The following is a 19,434-nucleotide window of genomic DNA, read 5'->3' on the forward strand; positions in this document are numbered from 1 at the left end:
TTGTTTGCTGCGTTTTGGACATTTCTCTGTCAGCAGGAGGGCGTGTTTCTTTTTGTACTTGATAGATAACAGACGTGGGGGACATGACCACAATCCTCAGAGCTTGTTCTCACTTGATGTGGTGTCAGAGAGGTGAGTTCACCGAGTCGGGACGAGTCAGACGTGTGTCAGGTAAGCTGCCAATCACCCAAAACTCAATACACTTGCTTTCAAAAGCTTCCCCCGTAGGTCACTCAGCCTTAACGTTCTCACCAGAGAGTTGTGAGGTGAAGTAATTAGTGAAACGTATGTGAACACCCAGACCCGTACGTGATAGATCATTAACATGCCGCTCCAACAGCCTTCACTCTTCAGGTTTTACCAGATGTTGAAGCTGCTGCAGGGATTCGCTCCCACTCAGCCACACAAGCATTACAGAGATCCAGCACTAATGTAGGGTGATTGGGTCCAGCTCAGAGTTTTTAAATCTGACGTCAGACTGGATAATGAAGTGATATTAAAATGCAGAAACGACTAATTTTTTTTAAAGTCCAAGCGAGAAGTTATCGAACCGTCGCCGTGGTTTCCTTGGCAAAAAGCCTGTGGGTTTTTATATTGAATATGGATTATTGCAGAAAAGAAGATCTGTGCTTAACAAAAGTTTATGATGCCTACACCTTTTGTTCAACGAGATAATGTTCAAAAATGAACACCACTATTGTAATTTTTAAGGGGTAGATGCAACTGCTAGAAGTCAAATGGTAACCGTGGGTTATAAATGACACTGTTGCGTGACTTTAACATTACTGTAGTGGGTTAAAGCTCAAATATAGCCTTTGATTAACTCATATATGTGAAGAGGAAAATACTTCAACAGGATTCTGATGTTAAAAAAAGTATGAAACAAAGTAGTTTAATCCACAGTTTTGTGATATCGTCTAACAGGAGTAATCAAATCAACAGTGAGAAAACCATGTTGCTCTGTCCTTAACTGAGCCTCAACTGTCCGAATTTCCCTTGAAGCAAAACAAAAAACAAAAAAAAGCCACCATAATGCTACCTTTACAGAATATCGCTACTAAATCCACATGAATTACATCAATTTTTATCTGACTTATAACATTTTTTCAATGACTTAACTTATTTGATACACTCAACTATTTATTCCCTTTAACATGAACTTTTAAACAAAAATACAGATTTCGCTTTTATTATTGGCTTAGAGAAAGCACAACCTTAACTTGGCTCCCACAATCACCGGCGACAAGCTTCCAACTCAGCTGAATAATACTACAAGTTGATACAACAAGTTGAAACATTTGAGTTAAAATAGTATAACAGTATATAAAAGTATGACACTAAGACTCTAAAGGGAGACTACTGAGTAGACGAGTTTCTGCGTTCGCTGTTATGACATTTGATGATGTCCCTGATGCTAACTTGCAATTTGTATAATCCTGAAAGAATAACCTGTCCAACTCTCGCTATGACTGACTTGTACTCACTGCCGTCATTGGACGGATTGGTTAGGTTTAGTTAAGAAGAGCAATCGCGGTGAGTTCTTCCATGTCCGCTTGGTGTGTCTGGGCCTTTAAAAGTAGTGCCATCTTTAGTTATGTTCACTATTGCAGTGTGCAGTGGTTGTTGGTAGGAAATTGCTTATCATCATTAATTTCTAGCTGGTATGATTTTGCTTGACACTTATTGCTTAAATAATGGAGACTGGACTCAGACAAGCTTTGAAGTAACTCAGAAGATGGTACATGGAGACGGGCGCAACTTGGTGCAACTCAGCGTGTTTATTCTGGTCATGGAAATGCAAACCAATGCAGCACGGTTTGACTCTGTGCGGCAAAACGTTTCCGTGGAAAAGCCCTATTCTGTGAAATGCAGAATGCCAAAGTTCTTGTATTTGCATGTTTTGTGTTGTTGGCTGGCTTACTAACATTAGCCACCATTGTGTGAACTCTTGGTAAACATTAAATTAGCTGTTCATGGTCAGTAAATAACTGTTTGTTAAACCATGGTGTCTCTAAAGTCTTTGTATCTACATGTTAAATACAAAACAACAGGTAAAGTAAGAGCAAAAGAGCTTAAAGGCACTTTTGATGGATCTGTGACGAGTACAGAAACGAACTAAACCAAGTTACAATGTGTTTGGTCTCTCATCAAATTCATAAATATTCTTTAAGTGAGCATCACACATTTGTCTGACTAATAACGATGTCCCTCCGCCTCCCTCGAACACAGCTGGTATCTCCTAGGTGGTGATGTCAGAGCTGCTTGTACGCGCTGTAATAAATTGTTGTGACTCCGATGCAGCGAAAAGCAGAGTGATAATATATTGAGTACTAATGAATTGGGAGCAACAGCAGATATAAATTTACACTGTTCAACACCAGGGGGCAAGAACACTGATAAACATGATGGCACTTCACTAATGTGTGTGTATAAGTCAACAGCTTGAGCAATTAAAAAGATTACCATCTTTAAGTGTTCTCGCAAGCTATTTGGATAGATGCAGTGTGTGTGTGTGGGGGTGTGTTTTATAATGTGTATAAAGCTCTTTATACTCCCCGACATGATTGCATTGTTCATTTTGTTACTCTGGGAGTTGCAGAGAAGTTAAAAGATTGAGTGTGTTTTGGTTTGTTGATAAGAGCTTGTGAGCATTCAGATGTTTTGTACACTGCTCGTGCAGAGTGTATTTTGCTGTTTTAAATTCTGTGCTTACAGTATACAGGATCCACCGCACACCAGTTATCATGATACTGTGTTTTAGCTTTTTTGTTCAAAGTGCTGTATGCGATGTTCATAGACGTGACAGCAAACATCTGTTTGCTATGTAAAGATATAGAGGCGTGTTTGTGCCCCGAGCAACACATTCTCAGTCGTGACACGTCGCCACTTTCTCAGGACTTTAACGTCTACTAGTCATGCGCGAGGTATCCTCCTGCATCTGCTATTGATGCTTCAGGGCACCGCAATCAACGCCGGGAAACAAACAAAAACACTTGGTTAGGTCTGGGCAACAAAAGCGGAGGATTAGGTTTAGGCAACAAGAGCACGTGGTAAGGTTTTGGCAACCAAAGCATGTAACAGCCAACTCACAGACATCAGCAAAAGTTAGTCGTTAGATTTAGGCAACAAAAGCACGTGAAAAATAACTTGTGAACGTCAACAAAAGCAAGGCAATTAGGCAATTAAAGCACGTGGCAACAAACATCAGGATGTCAACAAAAGCTAGTGATTAGGTTTAGGCAACAAAAGCATCTAACAACCAACTTCAGGATGTCAACAAAAGCTTTTGGTTACATTTAGGCAACAAAAGCATGTGACAAATACCTTTAGGAGGTCAACAAAAGCACTTGGTTAGGTTTAGGCAACAAAGTCATGCAGCAACCAATGCCGGGACTTCAAGAAAAGCGGGTGTTCAGGTTAAGGCAACAAAAGTGGGTGGCAACTACCTTTTGGAAATTAACGAAAGTACGTGGTAAGATTTGGACAAGAAAAGCACATGGTAGGTTTAAACAACAAAAGCATGTGGCAACCAGCTTTAGGATGTAAACAATAGCATGTGGTTAGGTTTGCAAAAACGTATCATGGTTTGGCTCAACATTCATGGACGTGGAGAGCAGGCTCCGGTGTGAAAAACGGAAAGCCCGCTCTATAACGACTTTCCAGCTCCGCCGTAACTGACAGTTTTTCAAACTGACGCCATCCAGTGTCGTATCATATACTGCTGCAACAGCTGCCAACCAGCTGACCGACGTCGTATCGAAACATTGTGTTGAGTTTTGTCCTGCTCCATTACAAAATGACTCTGCTCGGCTGCGTATCATACCGCTGTAAAGGTATAATTTGGCATTGGTGTCTGATGCCAAACAAGGCGGTATTTGACGATTTTGGAGTGAGAACAGGCTGCTCGGAGCAGAAAATAAAGATATTATATCTCCAACACTCGGCTCCTCATACCAAAAGATTGATAAATAGCACTGCAGGGATGAAGAGAAATGTGTGTTTTCTATTTGGGGATAAACTGTCCCTTTAAGTCCTTAAAAGTGGCAAACCAGTGGCCGACAGCAGAAGTTTAATGTCGTTGCTAATAACACTAAATGTTAATAAAACATGTATTTATTTGTTGTTGCCAGTAAAACATAATGATGCGTCTCCTCTGAGGCAGACTGCTGATGTGCTGCAGTGTCGCTGCCTGCAGATACTGTACATCTGCAGCTCATCAGTATTCCCCTCCACCATCTGTCCTCCATGTTTGATCCAGTCCACTGTTAGTGCCTCAGTGTATTGACTCAGTGATCAGTCAGCTGTTTAATGTGTGTACAGCCGAGGCCGTCCCCGCACAGCGGCGTCCCAAACTTCATTTTCTTAAGTGTTTATTTCAGGATTAAGTTGACGGGCAGCGCACTGTTACTCACGGTAACGGCCCGCGGTGGTGATTTACGTCCTCACGCCATCGAGCTGACGAGCAGTCAGAGATCGGTGGACTCGGTGCGGAAGAGAACTTGACTTGGGATTTGAACCGGGACTCCATAAATTCACTCCACTAAACACCAGGCGGCTGTTATCAAGTGCAGCACTGGTGACCATTATACACAGTAGATAGACTGGCTAACAGGCCGTGCTGACGATGGTGCTCTCACTCAGGGCCGCGGTCAAACTGGACCCGGGCCAAGAAGGGCTTCCTGAGTCTCGACTGCCCCCTCTGTTCCTCGTGTCAGTTGATAACACACTTTAGCGTTACATATTTGCAAACACATTTTCATTCTGTGCAAATCTTTTGGTATGCAATAAGTTTTTTTCCCGGCGATTGGTTGACTTGTTGCTTATCCAGCCTCTCACACACGATTTTGAAGGCCCTCATCATGTCTTTGTGTCCATTCAACCTGCAGAGTGAGTTCGAGCTTGTTCTCGTCTTTGCGTTGATTTCGTGTGATTCTGCCAGGTCTAAAATTAACTTCATGCTTCTCACTGAATCCTTTCAAAACTCAAAGGATTGGGTGCATAAATAGTTTTTAACAGAAGCTAAAACAGACTTTTTTGTTTTGTTTTCACCCAAAAATAACTATTTTGGGTTCGTACGTCATGTCATCATCGGTGTCCTAAAGAATGAATGGTGAGCCAAACCTTGATGTCTGAACCTAACTACGTGCTTTTGTTAAACAAGGAAATAAACAATTGTAAGGCGTTTTACCAATATTGGAAGTTTATTTTGAAAAAATCTAGTAAGGAGAAACTGTACATTTCCTGTGGATACGTAAGCATGTTTTGAAAAGACACAACACATTTAACAGGTGTGAACTGACACACTGTCCTGAAATGTCAGTAACAGCTGTGAGAGAATAATTAGCACGTCGTATGGAGACGTGAACAGCACTGACCGTGCAGTAGTATTTGATGAGATGGGATGAAAACGTGTTGGTTACGGACTCACAACATGAGCTCATAAAGAAAAACCTGAACGTATGACGGAGGATGCAGTATCGACTCCAGAGAGCTACAGAAGCTTCACAAAGCTTCTTGCAGAGTTATTGTTTTGGATTTCATCATATTCTCTGGTATTTATTCTTGTTATTTGTCCATCACCTGTAGGTGTTCTCACACACAGGAGGTTTTTTTTTTCACTATATTTATTTATCTGAGCTGAATTCACTGACACTGAAACGCATCAGCGGGGAAAAAAAAAGCATAAACTGAACCCCAGTAAAATATTTCAACAGCTTTTCCTCTGGAGGCAGAAATAATTGATCATGTCTGACTTCTCAGCATTCACAGGAAACACGTCGTCCTCGCTCCGTCTTCTATGCAAATACATAAAGGACTCGCTGGCCTGTTTGCAGGTTGTTCACCCAAATTTTCAACCAGAGCAGACCTCTGTCAGACTCGCTCACAGGAAGTGAACGAGCGTGAAGTTAATGTTTCAAATTCCAGTCAGGGAGGCAGAGTCACCGATCCGCCCTCAGAGGCTGAAAAACTAATATTTTCCAAGCAGCAGCTCCTGTCACCTTCCCCCCAACTGAACCACATCACCCCTCCTCTCCCAAAAAAACAGCAGAAGAAGAAACATGCCCTCTATCTGTGTCCTCAGCTCTGCTTTTATCTGCTCTCCCAGCACTTCTCCCCCTGCGTGATCTCTCCAGTCGCAGGAATATTTGCTTTTGCTTCGTCCTGAACTCACAGTTTGACTGCGTGACCCCGGCGGTCGGGAGACTGTTGTTGCCTCCAGCGGCCGAGCTCCTGCTGAGGAGGCGGCTGCTGTTGGGACTGCAGCATTTTTTTTTGCTCTCGATTCATCAGACGGAGAGAAAGAAAGAGACGGAAAATGTCAACAGGTGCAGACGCTCTAAGAAATGAATGGAGATTTTATCAGCTTCTTAAAAACGCTTATTTGGAAAAAACAAACAGGCCGCTGGGGTTTATTGAATGGGCACAAACTGACATTTTTATCTGCTGTAGATCAGCGTTGCACCAGCTAAAGTCTGAACCCAACCGATCACACGATTACATCACGGTTATAGCTGCATTTTATTTGTGCAGATTCTTATATTCTCAACTGTTTTTTAGACAGTTTGCATCCTTTTTTTCCTTTTCTTTCCTCAGATCCACACAGAACATTATTCAGCTGTCGGCTTGGCCACAAATGGCAGACTGTAGTTTAACCCTTTGAAACCTGGATCGGCAGCACTTTTCTTGTGCTGCTTCCTGACGCCTCTCAGAGTAATTAAACCCCTGAACCTTAAACGCACTGGTTTGATTTATTTCATAAACATGGGTCAAAGAGGCAACGAGAGACTTGGTAAGAAATGTTCGTTAAATTGTGAGAAATTTAGAAATTTAGAGAATTACTTTTAAAACGCTAAGGAAAAATTTCTAGGGAAAAAGAAAAGAAGAAAAATCTAGGGAAAATTATATTTATAATAATCATAGTTATATTTTAAAGTGATACCAAATTAATTTTTATTTTTTATGTTTTCTGCTAATTGTAAGGTAATTTCCTTGTAGTTTTAATCACAGATTTCTACATTTTGTTTTTCACCACCCTGTTTATGTGGAACTGCACACATTTTTGTTTAGTAACATAAAAAACAGATATTGATTTTGTTCATATGGATGATGCTCAAAAATTAAGTTGGTTATTTAGATATGAAACGTTTAGATTAGCTCGCTATCTGGATAAAGCATGCAAGATAAGAAAAAACATCTTTATCAAGATAAACTGTGGATTTGTAAAATTTGTGAAAATCTTTCACTGTGCCATTCATTTTTTTTGCAAGAACATGGATTGAATAATATTTTGTAACTTAATTTATCTTATGTACCTTCTTTTTCTCTTTTGGTGATATCAGTAAAAACTGGCAAGACACAGAAAAAAAACCCAACTAACTAACTAACTAACTAACTAACTAACTAAATTCTTTAACTAATTTCTGGGTCATTTTTTCTTAAATTGCTCATTGGCTTCTTTCCATTTGTTGAGGGAAATCAAGCCGATTTGCTCAGGTTTTGAAGGTTTAAATCCGTTAAAAGGTACAAGACTAAATCAAATAAAGGGTGCAGAGGTGACTTTACCAGATGAACCCGGTAGAGGATGCTGATCCCGAGGGTCATGAAGGGTTTGGAGAAATCGATCACCTTCTCTCTCTCTGAGGTGATGGTGAAGCCGGCGACCGCCAGGTCTGCTTTCTGCAGAGAAACACAGAGAAAGATGGAGAGTTCAACTGTTTTGCATTAACAGAAAACGTTTTGGAGGAAACATAACGCCTTCAGGAATATTGTTTTTCTGTAATGATATGCTCTCTGATCCAGCCCTGAAATCCCAACATTTCCTCAACAGCACAGTGTTTGAATCTGTGTTGAGTCTCAAAACATCATTAGAGAGAACGAGTGATGTTGGGTCGTGATAATTAAAACACATCGTGTGTCATTTAAATATAACATAGAAATTTCACACTGAATTTCCAATGTTTTTGGTGCGTAGTTAAAGGAACACGTCACCCTATAAATGACCATTTGTTTATCAGTTACTCACCCAATGGTGACTCAGTTTTATTTCCACAGAGTATTCGGCCTATATTAACTGCCTGTATAATCAGTTTTCTCAAAACATATATTAAAAGTAATATATGCAATCGGTTAAGCCAGTAGTAAACCAGTTGCTAAAAGAATAAAGATATACTTCGTCCAGCGTCATTGTGCGAATTGCTCATTTTTCCCATATTTGAAATGTTTTTTTTTTAAATTTATTATCAGTATTTAATATTTTTAGTATTATTTAGTATATATATATAAATATATATATTTTTTAATTTTAGTATACAGGACAACAGCAGGGCGTGTCAATGCAACAGCTAGTAGCTCCTCAAATCCTGGCTACTTTTTTGCTAAATTTTTCTATTTTTTCAATTCCATGGTCTTTTCTGGGGAAGCACGACTTTTCTACGATAGAGAAGCACTTATCAAAATCGGGAAAAGTTTAATGAGGTTTGGACTGAATGCAGCAGAGTGCCAGAGGATCCCCACCAACAGCATACGCTGAGCGGTGAGTCAGGTGAGTCACAGAGACATGGTTAACCCCTGACATCCAGGATCAACCTGTTGCACCGGATGGGCGGACCATGTTCAGAACCGAAAGGACGACTGATGCAAATTCAAAAAATGCACTGCAGGAACTGAATGATGCCACCAGCAGCAACATGCCCAAACAACTGGATGTAATTTTCATAGCAGCTGGTGATTTTAATCAACTCATCCTTCAATTACAAAGATGTAGCAGGATCAAGGACAAATTGTAATTTCATTTTTTTTCAAACTTTGTTTTAAAAAAAGACTAATAAATCTACCTTCTACCTTCCTCTTCTACCTTTATCAACATCCCTCTCTTTCCTTCTTGTAAAACAAAGAAATGTTTTTTCATTACTCGAGCTGAACCTTTGGGCGGCTGCAAATGTACAATGAAATGTGATTTGCGATGTCTAGCTAACACCGCCCACCATATAAAACTGCACTTGTGTGTTTCTCAAGGTTAATAGTCTCTCTGCAGCAGCACATGCGCAGATGACGATTACTGTCTGCTCTGACTGATATTTTGGCACGTCGGACTGCCCAGCAGACCACCCCGGCTCCAATTAAACGGCCATCTCTTATTACAAGGTTGAACTACTGATTCCTCAGCCTCGGGAGCCGCAATTAAAGGGAACACCTTTGTTCCAAATGTTTGAACCTTCTTTGAAGAGATTCTGAGGCTTTTAATGAAATATTGATTTTTATTGTACAGAAGTCGCAGTTGTTACTGAGTGCATTACAAGATAACAGTGAATTGTTATTGTGCAGCTCTCAGGGGGACGGCAGGGCACTAAAACTGCAAAATAAGAGCTTTTGTTCCTCGTGTGGCTCACTGGGTAAATCATGAAGCTCATACTGGTCCCGTCTGAAGCCAGGACACACTTTAATTTAGGCCGCACACATCTATTGTTTATTATGCAGGTGTATGGGGACCTCAATATCCTGTAGAAAAGCAGATCCCTGCACGACGCTCTTGCATTCAGGATTTTATTGAATCAGTGCATGAGTCACACTGCAGATCTGAAGTGACAGAATTATTAGTTTGATGCACTGATTCAATAAAATCTTGAATGTAAGAGCAGTGTGCAGGACTCTACCTTTTAAAATGAAGTGTAATGCTTATAAAAAGTCAAAATCAGGTCAAATACAGTGCTTAAGTCCCAAATCAATTGCCAACCCAACTGGTATTTTATGTTTCTGCACAACACGAGTATGTTACATTTGTTCGATATAATGTAGCAACTGTGCTGCAACTTCAGCTTCCCTGCACTTAAACAATGCCGTGGTTAACAAGTAAATAAGTAGTTATGGTAAGTAAAAGATGATATTTGACTTAAAATACCCACTTTTGGTGGCTCAAAGTAGCTGGAAGCACAGAAATGTCTCAATACGTGAAAAGTGACATACTATGTAGGAAGACTTTGTTGTTGAGCAGTCGAAGGGTAAGGCACAAAAAACACTTACTTATGGTAATTAATGTCTCAATAAGCAGCCCAGTCGCCATAAGAATTTGTTGGCGCTTCATGGTGGATGGTGTGTCAGCTTGGCGAGACGCTACCAAGCTACAGACCACAGTTTGAGCCCAACAAACAACAAAACCAGTTGTGATTTAGCAAGTCATTGGCGCTGCCAACACATTATGCACCTTTTTCTGTGTTTTGCAGCGACCTGTTGCTATTTTTCCAGCAGCTTTAAGGCACAAAAATTTGTTGTTTTACCAAAATAGTACCTCATTTCCAGCCAGGATGGTGACACGAAAAGTGGGTACTGTGTGCGGAAACATGATATTTTTTATGATACTGGGTTTTGTTTCTGAACATAACTATATGTTAACTACAATGTTCAATATTTATTTTGTCTCATTTTATTTATTCATAGACATTCATTCATTAAGTGTTGTTATGACCACCAGAGAAGTCATATTGTCTTCTCTGGTCTGCTCGTACAGATAATTGTGTCAAACAAAGAGACCAAAGTCACTGTTAGTTTTTTCTGTTTGTTTGTTTGTGCGTTTGTTCATGGCGCTGTTTCCAAAATTTCTGCAGCTTCCTCTTGGATGTGTGCAGCTCAATGTCTGGCATTTGATGGCTCCCTCTTTATAAAGTAAAGTCCCAACCTCACCTGTGCGCTGTGCCCATAAACTTTACAAAAACAGCAAATTAAGAAACAAAATATACATTAAAAAAATATATATATATATTTCTTATATTTGTCTGCTTTCATTCTCCAATAATTGCAGAAAATCTGTTTGGTCTTGTAATGCCAATTAAATATACATAAACAAATGAAAATGCATAAAAAAAGGTAAATGTTACATAATGAATTTTGATTACATTCCACGGCTGAGGACTCTTCTTTCTTCTAAAACTTTCTCATTATAACTCAGCTCTCACCACACTGGGACTTTGTTGTGTGTTTAATGAAGAGTTTAATGCAAATCACAATGTTATCTCAATTTGCCCCGTTAATGTTGTTCTGCTGCTGAATGAATGAAGGAGATCTGCTTTGTTTTTTATTTCAGCATCAAGAAACATTTAATTTGTCTAATTCTATTTACGCCCAGCCATTCATATGTCATGTGAAAAAAACACATCTTTATGCCCTTTTAATGTGTTTTATTATCCAGGAGCTTCGCGTGAATGATGGATTTAACCTTGCTGGGCAAACACGAGCGGAGTGAAATTAAAGTTGAAAGATAATCTCATTAAGTTTGGAGTCAACAGAGACACGCAGAGTGGATCCATAGAGGAGCGTTTATCTGGACCCCAGACACCTCTCTGCTCCTTAATTAACACTTAATTGATTAACGAGTAGACACTTGTTAAACGAATTTCACCCACTTTCATCAGACCGGCGGGCCTTATGGTGTGTGTGTGTGTGCACACATTTGTTTGTATGTGTAAGATGGAGGTAAAGCAGCAACAGAGAGAGAGGGAGAGAGAGATAAAAAACGTTTGTAATTTTTTAACACATTTCCATAAAAGGCTTAAAGAGTCCCTGGCTACAGATAAAAGTGTGTGTGAATACCTGCTGGCCTGAGTGTGTGTGTGTGTGTGTGTGTGTGTGTGTGTGTGTGTGTGTGTGTGTGTGTGTGTGTGTGTTCGTTCACGCTGAGGGATCCCGCAGTGTAATTGAAACAGCTCTGTATAATTAGTAAGAAAAAAGACAGTTGATTAGGCTCTTAATGGTCTGCTTGTGTTCCCAATTTCCTATTTTTCTGACACACACACACGCACACACACACACACACACACACACACACACACACACACAATCATCAGCCACCATTACCATTATCATCAGCATTATGTGTAGCTAATGCATAATGTGTGTGTTATTAGCGGTATTAGACAGGAGCCACCGACGTGACAAACAGCAGTGTATTTGTTGGTTGTTGTTTTTTGCAGTATTGTGGAGCAGCTTTTACACCACAAACACACATTTGTACCACAGTACTTGTGAGAAGCTGCACTGACAAGATCCAAGTTCTTCTCTGACCCTTCAAACTCAACCTAATTGCCAGAATAATCATTACCATTGTACGTTTTTTGCAGATCATGGATACATTACTTTTTGCACATTATCATAGCTGCATCACGCTGTGGTAAACGTGTGGTTAACATGCGGTTAACGTGTGGTTAGGTTTAGGCACAGCTGGGAAAACATTTTGCCTGGGTGCAGACATTTGAATCTCCCCACTCCATTGAGTCTGAGTTTACTGATTCTGGTCATTTTCATCGTGAAATGAAAGAGCGCTGCAGGGGGACTCCAACCAGCCAACGAGTGCTACAGGCAGGGCCAACGGCACTGTCATGTTGTTCTGACGTGTTCTGTCCAATGGTACGCCAGAACTAATGAGGCGTAACAACAATGGCAAGTGCTATGGACATCATCGGCACAACTATGGAAGCTGTCCTAAATCCACGTCTTCTCGATATCGCCCGAACACTGCAGTTTATTTTCATTTGTTCCACTTCTCTCCTAAAATCCCGGCAATGGAGGTATGTCAGTGTATCCATCACTTTGTACTTAACATTATATTAGATTAGTGATCGATTAAGGAAAACTGAATCCCGCTCGCACATGGATATCAGTTAGACTGGATGCGATGTCAGGCTGCAGATGGAAATGGACTCCATTTAGTGTTACATGCCGACAATTCTGTCTGACAGGAAGCAAGACAATGATTATGTTTTGGTTTAAAATACTGATTTTGGGGGGTATAATCCCAATGAGAAATAGAGCAGCAGGTCAAAACACCCCTTTGGCACCTCAAGAGTGGCAAAAAAAACAGAAATGAGTAGTCAAATCACAACTGATTCTGTTTTTAGTCTTGAACAGTGGTCTGCAGATGACTACACCACTAAAAACACACAAATATAATGTATTTTTGCAAAAATGCACAATGCTATCATCTTTTTTTTCCAGGGACTCGACTGTAAAACAGCCCCAACCACTCCATCATGGTGGATAGTTTGTTTGGTTTAAATTGTGACAAGATTTTTGCTAGGTGAACACATACAAAAACAAAAATTACTGAATATAATGCCTAATGACATAAATTCATTCACCCTTTGAAACCTGAGCAAAATGTCCTGATTTCTTAAAAAAAAAAAAAAACATGGGAAGGTGAAAGAAATGACCCAAAAGTAGCAAAAATAAACAAATAAATGAATAATAAATAAAAGCAACAAAGTGCATGGAAATCACCTAAAAATCAGAGGGGAAAAAATCAAAGAAAAAAAGTGAAAAATCAATAAATAATTACATAATTCAAGGTATATGATGATAGATGATCATTTTAAAATATCATTTTTGGAGATATTTCCTTCATAAAAAAAATTTAAATAAATAATTTGCCAAACTTGTTTCCTGCAGTTTGCAAAACAATTCTTGTCAAGTTGCTCATTTTACCGACAATGTTTTTAAAACAAAGGAAATCCGTTTCCTCAGGGTTCAAAGGCTCAAACACCAGTGAAGTCGTTTGGATGCAGCTCAAAAACAATGATGTTCATCCAGGTTTTAAAAGTTTAACTACTTGAGTTACAGTTCTGGACTTCAATTGGACCCGTTTTGCAAAAACGGTAAAAAGAAACACCCCAAAGGCACCATAAGAGCCTTGAGTATTATTAAGTCGACTTTGCATTAAGTGTTCTTTGGTCTGACGGTTTCTCTGTGCACATTAGCAGTTTATTAAGTCCAATTAAAACCAGCCCCAAGTAATAATAATAATAAAGGAACAGCGCTGCTTTCTCATTTGCACCTCCTCTTCATTTGTTAAAAGTCAGAGCGAACTTCCACCGGAGCAGAGGGATCATTTTCTCCTTCGGTCCGAAACATTTGGGGTTTCCCTCCAAGTTTATTATTAGACGTAGAGGTAAACTGCAGAGATGGTAAAGAGGTAAATGAACTGCAGTTGTCTCGCGCGTTCACAGAACATGTCACATTCACCCATCCACACCGACATTCACACACCAGTGTCGAGGCTACCGGACATGGTGCCGCGTGCTCTCGGTCACCGTTCATATGCACTCAATCTCTGATGGCGCAGGATCCAGAGAAATTTGGTATTCAGTATCTTGCCCGAGGATACTTTGACGTGTTGACTGGAGGCGCCGGGGATCGAACTCCCGACCTTACGCTCAGCGCCACAGCCGCCCCACCATATCTGAGGTTATATTGTTAGAATCAGATCAAGTGTGACCGCACAGAGAATATTTCACACATTAAAGCAGCATATCGACTGTGGCCAAGTGAACACACACTCGTGAACACTCTCCGATGATTGCACTCGCTCGAACATCGGTTCTGCGTTAGTTGTTGTGGCAACAGGCGGCGGTGGGCGGGCGCCAGGGGTGCCTGACGTGGGCTCCGAGCAGCTGACAGTGATGGCACCCTCAACAGCAACACAAGAGTCGGCCAATTATACTGGTGGTGGAGTGCTGGAGAGCTGCTCGGCCCTGAGCGGCGCAGACACACAGAGATGCTGAGGACGCATTAAGTGGCTCAGCCGAAGCCCAATTTCCCCTGTTAGTTGTTTTCTCAGGGAAAGTGGCTCATTTTAAGTCAAGTTGAGTCTAATTAAAGCTGTGCTGAGAATTGCCTGCGACGAAGCTGCGAGAGAAAGTAAAGACGATAAGGAGAAGTGTCGGCGACCGCGTGTGTGTGTGTGTGTGTGTGTGTGTGTGTGTGTGTGTGTGTGTGTGTGAGACAGCCCTTGCAGTCTATCTTGCGAGGACCAATTTGAGTTTCACACCCTGAGAGTACGGACACTTCGTCCGGTCCTCACTCCTTCAGGTTGTGTTTGTGTTTCAGGGTTGTGTTTTGCGCTGTCGTACTTTTGGAGCGTTTTGAGTTTTAGAATGTGAAATGTGAGGGCGTTTTAAAGATTTGAATACAGTTTTGAAAAAAAGCAACATTTTAGGAAAGTGAGAAAATGTTTTGGAGAGTGAAGACATTTTTTTTGGATGTTTTTGGGACGAAACGTTCTGAAAATAAAGGACATTTGTGTATACATATGTATGAGTGTATGTGTATGTAAAAGACATTTTCTGAAATGCAGGACCCTTTTCAAAGTGCTTACTAGTTATTTTTCAAATTTACTGCATCTAAATAATTGTTATATCTATTGAAAATATCAAAAGTAATGGCCGCCATCCATGAAGAGTTATCAAAACCCAAAATTAAGTCCAAGAACTGTTTGTTTATTCTGTCCAAAAAGTAAAAAGTCATAGGAAATAAATTTACTCCTAACCATTCCCCAAATTATTCATCAGGTTTCTAGGTTTCCTCTCTTCCAGGAAGCAGTCAGGGTTACAGTTCTGCTGATTTAACTGCAATAAATTGTGAAACTTGTAATAATCCCATTTCCTAGCCGGTGGGTTCAAGGAAACTCCATCAAATTCCAATCATTCTTTTACTTTCAGGTGCATGTGTGTCACATGTTTGTAATAGACTACGGCTTCATTTTCTGATAACACCGTTTTTGGCAACCAGCGTGACATAAATGGGATTTAGGAGCCTACATAAAAACTGGACAATCCAAACTTTTAATATGGACGGATCATCTGACTTTTCAGACAAAAAGTGGAAAATTATTGTTACCCTCCTCCTTCGCAACCAGGCCAGTCGCCAGAAGAAAATGTTGGCATTGTACGTTTTTGCAAACCACAGATGTGTAAGATTTGTGTGTTTCATTCATATCATATCAAGGTTTTAAAGGTTATGTAGTATATGAGCTGACTGTCGTCTGCAGCTGCAGGAGAGAAAGGATGGCTCCAAGCTTCAGACTGCTGTTTGCAATCAACAGACAACAAAACTGGTTGTTTTTAAGTGTTTTCAGTGGCTTTTTCACCATTAAACAAGGTCATCTTTTTACTGCCCCATCGCTGTGTTTCCACCAGGAATCATGCCTGAAAAATGCTTAATTTTTACAAAGACATTGCTGTGTTTTAGCCACCAAAACAAGGGATTTTTAGTGAAAACATGATCTTTTCCTAAACATAACGAAATGGTTTTCGTGCCGAAACCTAACCGCGTGTTAACCACAGTGTTTTTCAATCATAAAGTTCCAATGTATTGTCTACAGAGCAATGTACAAATGTAATGTATCCATGGTTTGCAGACATTCACTGAGCCAAAATTTATTTTGGCAACTTCGTTGCCTCCACTTACCCGGTTGATGAGTTCTCCCACCATGCCGGTCCAGCTGCCGTTGGGCTCCGGGGCTCCGTACAGCCCGTCGTCCACCAGCTTGATTTTGAAGGAGAACTTCAAGATGTCGGAGAGCTCCCGCAGCATGTCCACACAGAAACCCTCGTACTGCTCATTACCCTGGAAGTCCTGGTAGTTGGCCCTACGCATCACGTACGGGTTTTCCTGTCAGAAGATAAGAGACATCTTAAGACGGCTGATTCAGTGACGTCTAATGTTTCATTATGGTGAAATATTAGACAGGGTTCGTCATAAAAAACCTGAAAAAGTCATGGGATTTGCAAATAGCAATTTCCAAGCCTGGAAAAGTTTTGGAAAACTAAATATTCCCTGAAAGTTTAGGAAAAGTCATGGAAATCTGTTTCACAGACCTGTATAATAACACACAATGTGTCCAAGGGCCGTTGTAAATATGAAAATCCGACAATCATGTCTGTTTTTACAGATTCTGGCTGTGATAAATGGTGTTATTTGAGTGATTTTTTAAGAAAACATGCTTGGGTTTGGAAGACATGCTGTAAAGAAAAAAAAGCCAAAATATTTTCATCAAAAAATTACAAAAAAAAACCCAAAATGTTTTCAATGAAAATCTCCAAAATGTTTTCTTTGAAAGTCGCCACAAATGTTTTTTTAAACAGCAAAAACCTTTTTTTAAGAAAAAAAAGGCAAAACTTATATATATATTTTAAAAGAACACATTTTCTTATTAAAAAAAGGCAGTAAAATAAATAGAAAATAAAGCTATTTAAAGATGGATGCCCCTCCGCTAAGCATACATGAAATAAACATAAGTCCCTCCTCAGTGCTTAAAAAATTATTTAACGTGCCTCCCACTTTTTGCACCTCCCCCTCCCCTCTCATAAATAATGAACAGTCCCTTGGATATATTTAAATATACAGTTCAAATCCTGTTCTGAATTAAAAATATTTTCAAAAGTTATTACACAGTAATGAATAAGAACCATTAAGGAGAATCGGATCGTTTCAGAGTATGTTTGTTTCAGAGCATTTGCCTCAAAGTCATGGAAATGTGCTGGTTCAACTGTGTATGAAGAGCTTTTACCAGTATTGTGGTGACGATTAGCGTCTTGTTCGCCAGCGTCTCGGACGCGTTGAGATCCAGGGAGGTGGAGTTCATGGCCAAGGTGTTGTTTGAGTACCAGGTACCAATCTGTCCATCGAGGAGGAAGCAGAGACAAAGAGGAGTCAGGAAATGTTCAGCTGAAGGGAAGAAGTGGAGAGGATGTGAGTTTTTAGACTGAGATTTCACCTAAAACAAAGGTGGAGGTGAACCAGAAGGAGATGAAGAAATAAACTGCAAACTGAGAGATAAGAACGAGGGTAGAGGGCGAGAAACAAGGACAAAGGGCAACAGACAAATAAAAATGATAAAAGTGTGTTCTGAGACGCAGGGAGACAGACGGGGAGAGGAAGCTGAATACTTCTCACTGCAGAATCAATTGTAAAATCAATAAAGGAGGATCTGGGTCCTCCCGCCTCATTCAGCAGGTTAAATAAGGTCATAAATACGTGTATCTGCTGACCTTACACCAACCCCATCACATCCCCGTGACCTCACGACCTTTCCCGACCTCTTGTTTGTTTGTGTATTTATCAGCGGTTAGGGTACCGTGCTGTCACCCAGGGGACACGCTGACAAAGAGCGGGGGCCACTCCCTCCCAGACGGCCATCGTGATGTGAAAACTCATTTCTGTGAGGTGGAGTTCAGGCGTCCTCTCCTCCCCGAAATTCTGTCTAACCTTTCCCATCTGTCTTATTACTTTTTTCTTTGTTTTTCTTTGTCTTTTCGCCTTCGTGACTCCAATGTAAAGAACATTTCTTTACTTTTCTGCCTTTCCGACACTCAGAGTGCTCTGATGACAGTTAAAGTGCTGTGATAGTAATAACAAGTCAGTCTGAAGGAGGTCGATATTAAAATCAGACTATAACATTTATGTTTGTATGTTCATTTCATTTCATTTGTGTTTACTAAAAGGAATAGTTCGATGTTTTTTTAACTGAGGTTGTATGGTGTTCTTATACACAGTAAATGTATTACCAACACGTTTTCATTACAAAGTCGTTGAATACTTCTCTTAGGTCAGTGATACTTAACTTGCGAGGATGCCAGGTAGCCCCAAAACAATTTTCTAATTTGCAATAGAAATAAAATGATTCAAACTGGGAAATGTTTTTGTACTTTTAGTATACATAAAGTGTCAAAGTTCATAAAACAGCACTAAAATAGAGCTTGTTTATGAAATAAAGTGCCAGAGGAGGATTCCCCGCACCCTCCGACAGAGGTCCCGGCAAAGCCCCTAATGTCCTAAAGTGCTAGAAATGTTCTAAAATCCAAGAAAGGTCCCAAAATCATAGAAATGTTCTAAAATCCTAGAAAAGTCTGAAAAACCTGGAGACGTCCTAAAATCCTACAAACATCCTAGAATCCTAGAAATGTCCTAAAATCTTACAGGTATTCTGAAATCCTGGAAAAGTCCCGAAATATGAGAAATGTCAGAAAACCCTACAAAGATCCTAAAATTTTAGAGAAGTCCTTAAATCCTAGAAATGTTCTAAAAAACTAGAAATGCCCTAAATTCCTGGAACATCTTAGTAGTAATCTCAGAAATATTCAGAAATCCTACAAATGTACTAAAATCCTACAACTGTCCTAAAATCCTAGAAATGTCCTAAAATCTTAGAAATATTCTGAATTCTTAGAAAAGTCCTTAAATCCTAGAAAGTCCTGAAATCTGACAAAAGTCAGAAAACCCTACAAACATACTAAAATCCTAAAGCCCTCAAATCCTAGGCATACCCCAAATTCCTGGAAACATCCTTAAATCCTAGAAATATCCTAATATCTGAGAAATGTAATAAAATCTTAGAAGTATTCAGAAATTCAATAAAAGCCCTTAAATCCCATAAATGTTCTAAATTGTCCTAAAATCCTCGAAACGTCCTAAAATCCTCGAAACGTCCTAGAATCATGTATGGGGCTGCTGCCACTGGCCCCAGACCTCCTGTCATTTTGCAAAAGTGGCCCCCAAGCAAAGCACATTTAGTTTTACTGTTTAGGTGGATAAAATACATTTTGCTGCCGACCCCTCCACAACTTCTGTCAGACTCCAGTCTGCTTTCCCAAACTGGGGGCGTACCAGCCG

The 19,434-nt window shown here is 40.1% G+C and overlaps 1 protein-coding gene across 3 annotated transcripts in view; it reads right to left on the minus strand.

Annotated features, from left to right (window-relative positions):
• Positions 1-19,434, minus strand: part of LOC121958114 (glutamate receptor ionotropic, kainate 5-like) — a 231,366-nt gene that overhangs the window by 29,361 nt on the left and 182,571 nt on the right. For all 3 annotated transcript variants that reach the window (XM_088090289.1, XM_088090287.1, XM_088090288.1), the window contains 3 exons: positions 17,333-17,440; positions 16,231-16,434; positions 7,564-7,677 (listed from right to left, as the gene is read on the minus strand). In XM_088090289.1, coding sequence (XP_087946415.1) covers positions 7,564-7,677; positions 16,231-16,434; positions 17,333-17,440 — 426 coding nt within the window. The remainder of the gene's footprint in view (positions 1-7,563; positions 7,678-16,230; positions 16,435-17,332; positions 17,441-19,434) is intronic.

This window comes from Plectropomus leopardus, chromosome 17 (assembly GCF_026936395.1).
Source record: "Plectropomus leopardus strain MGB_pleo_1.0 chromosome 17, ASM2693639v1, whole genome shotgun sequence".
NCBI classification, from domain to species: Eukaryota; Metazoa; Chordata; class Actinopteri; order Perciformes; family Serranidae; genus Plectropomus; species Plectropomus leopardus.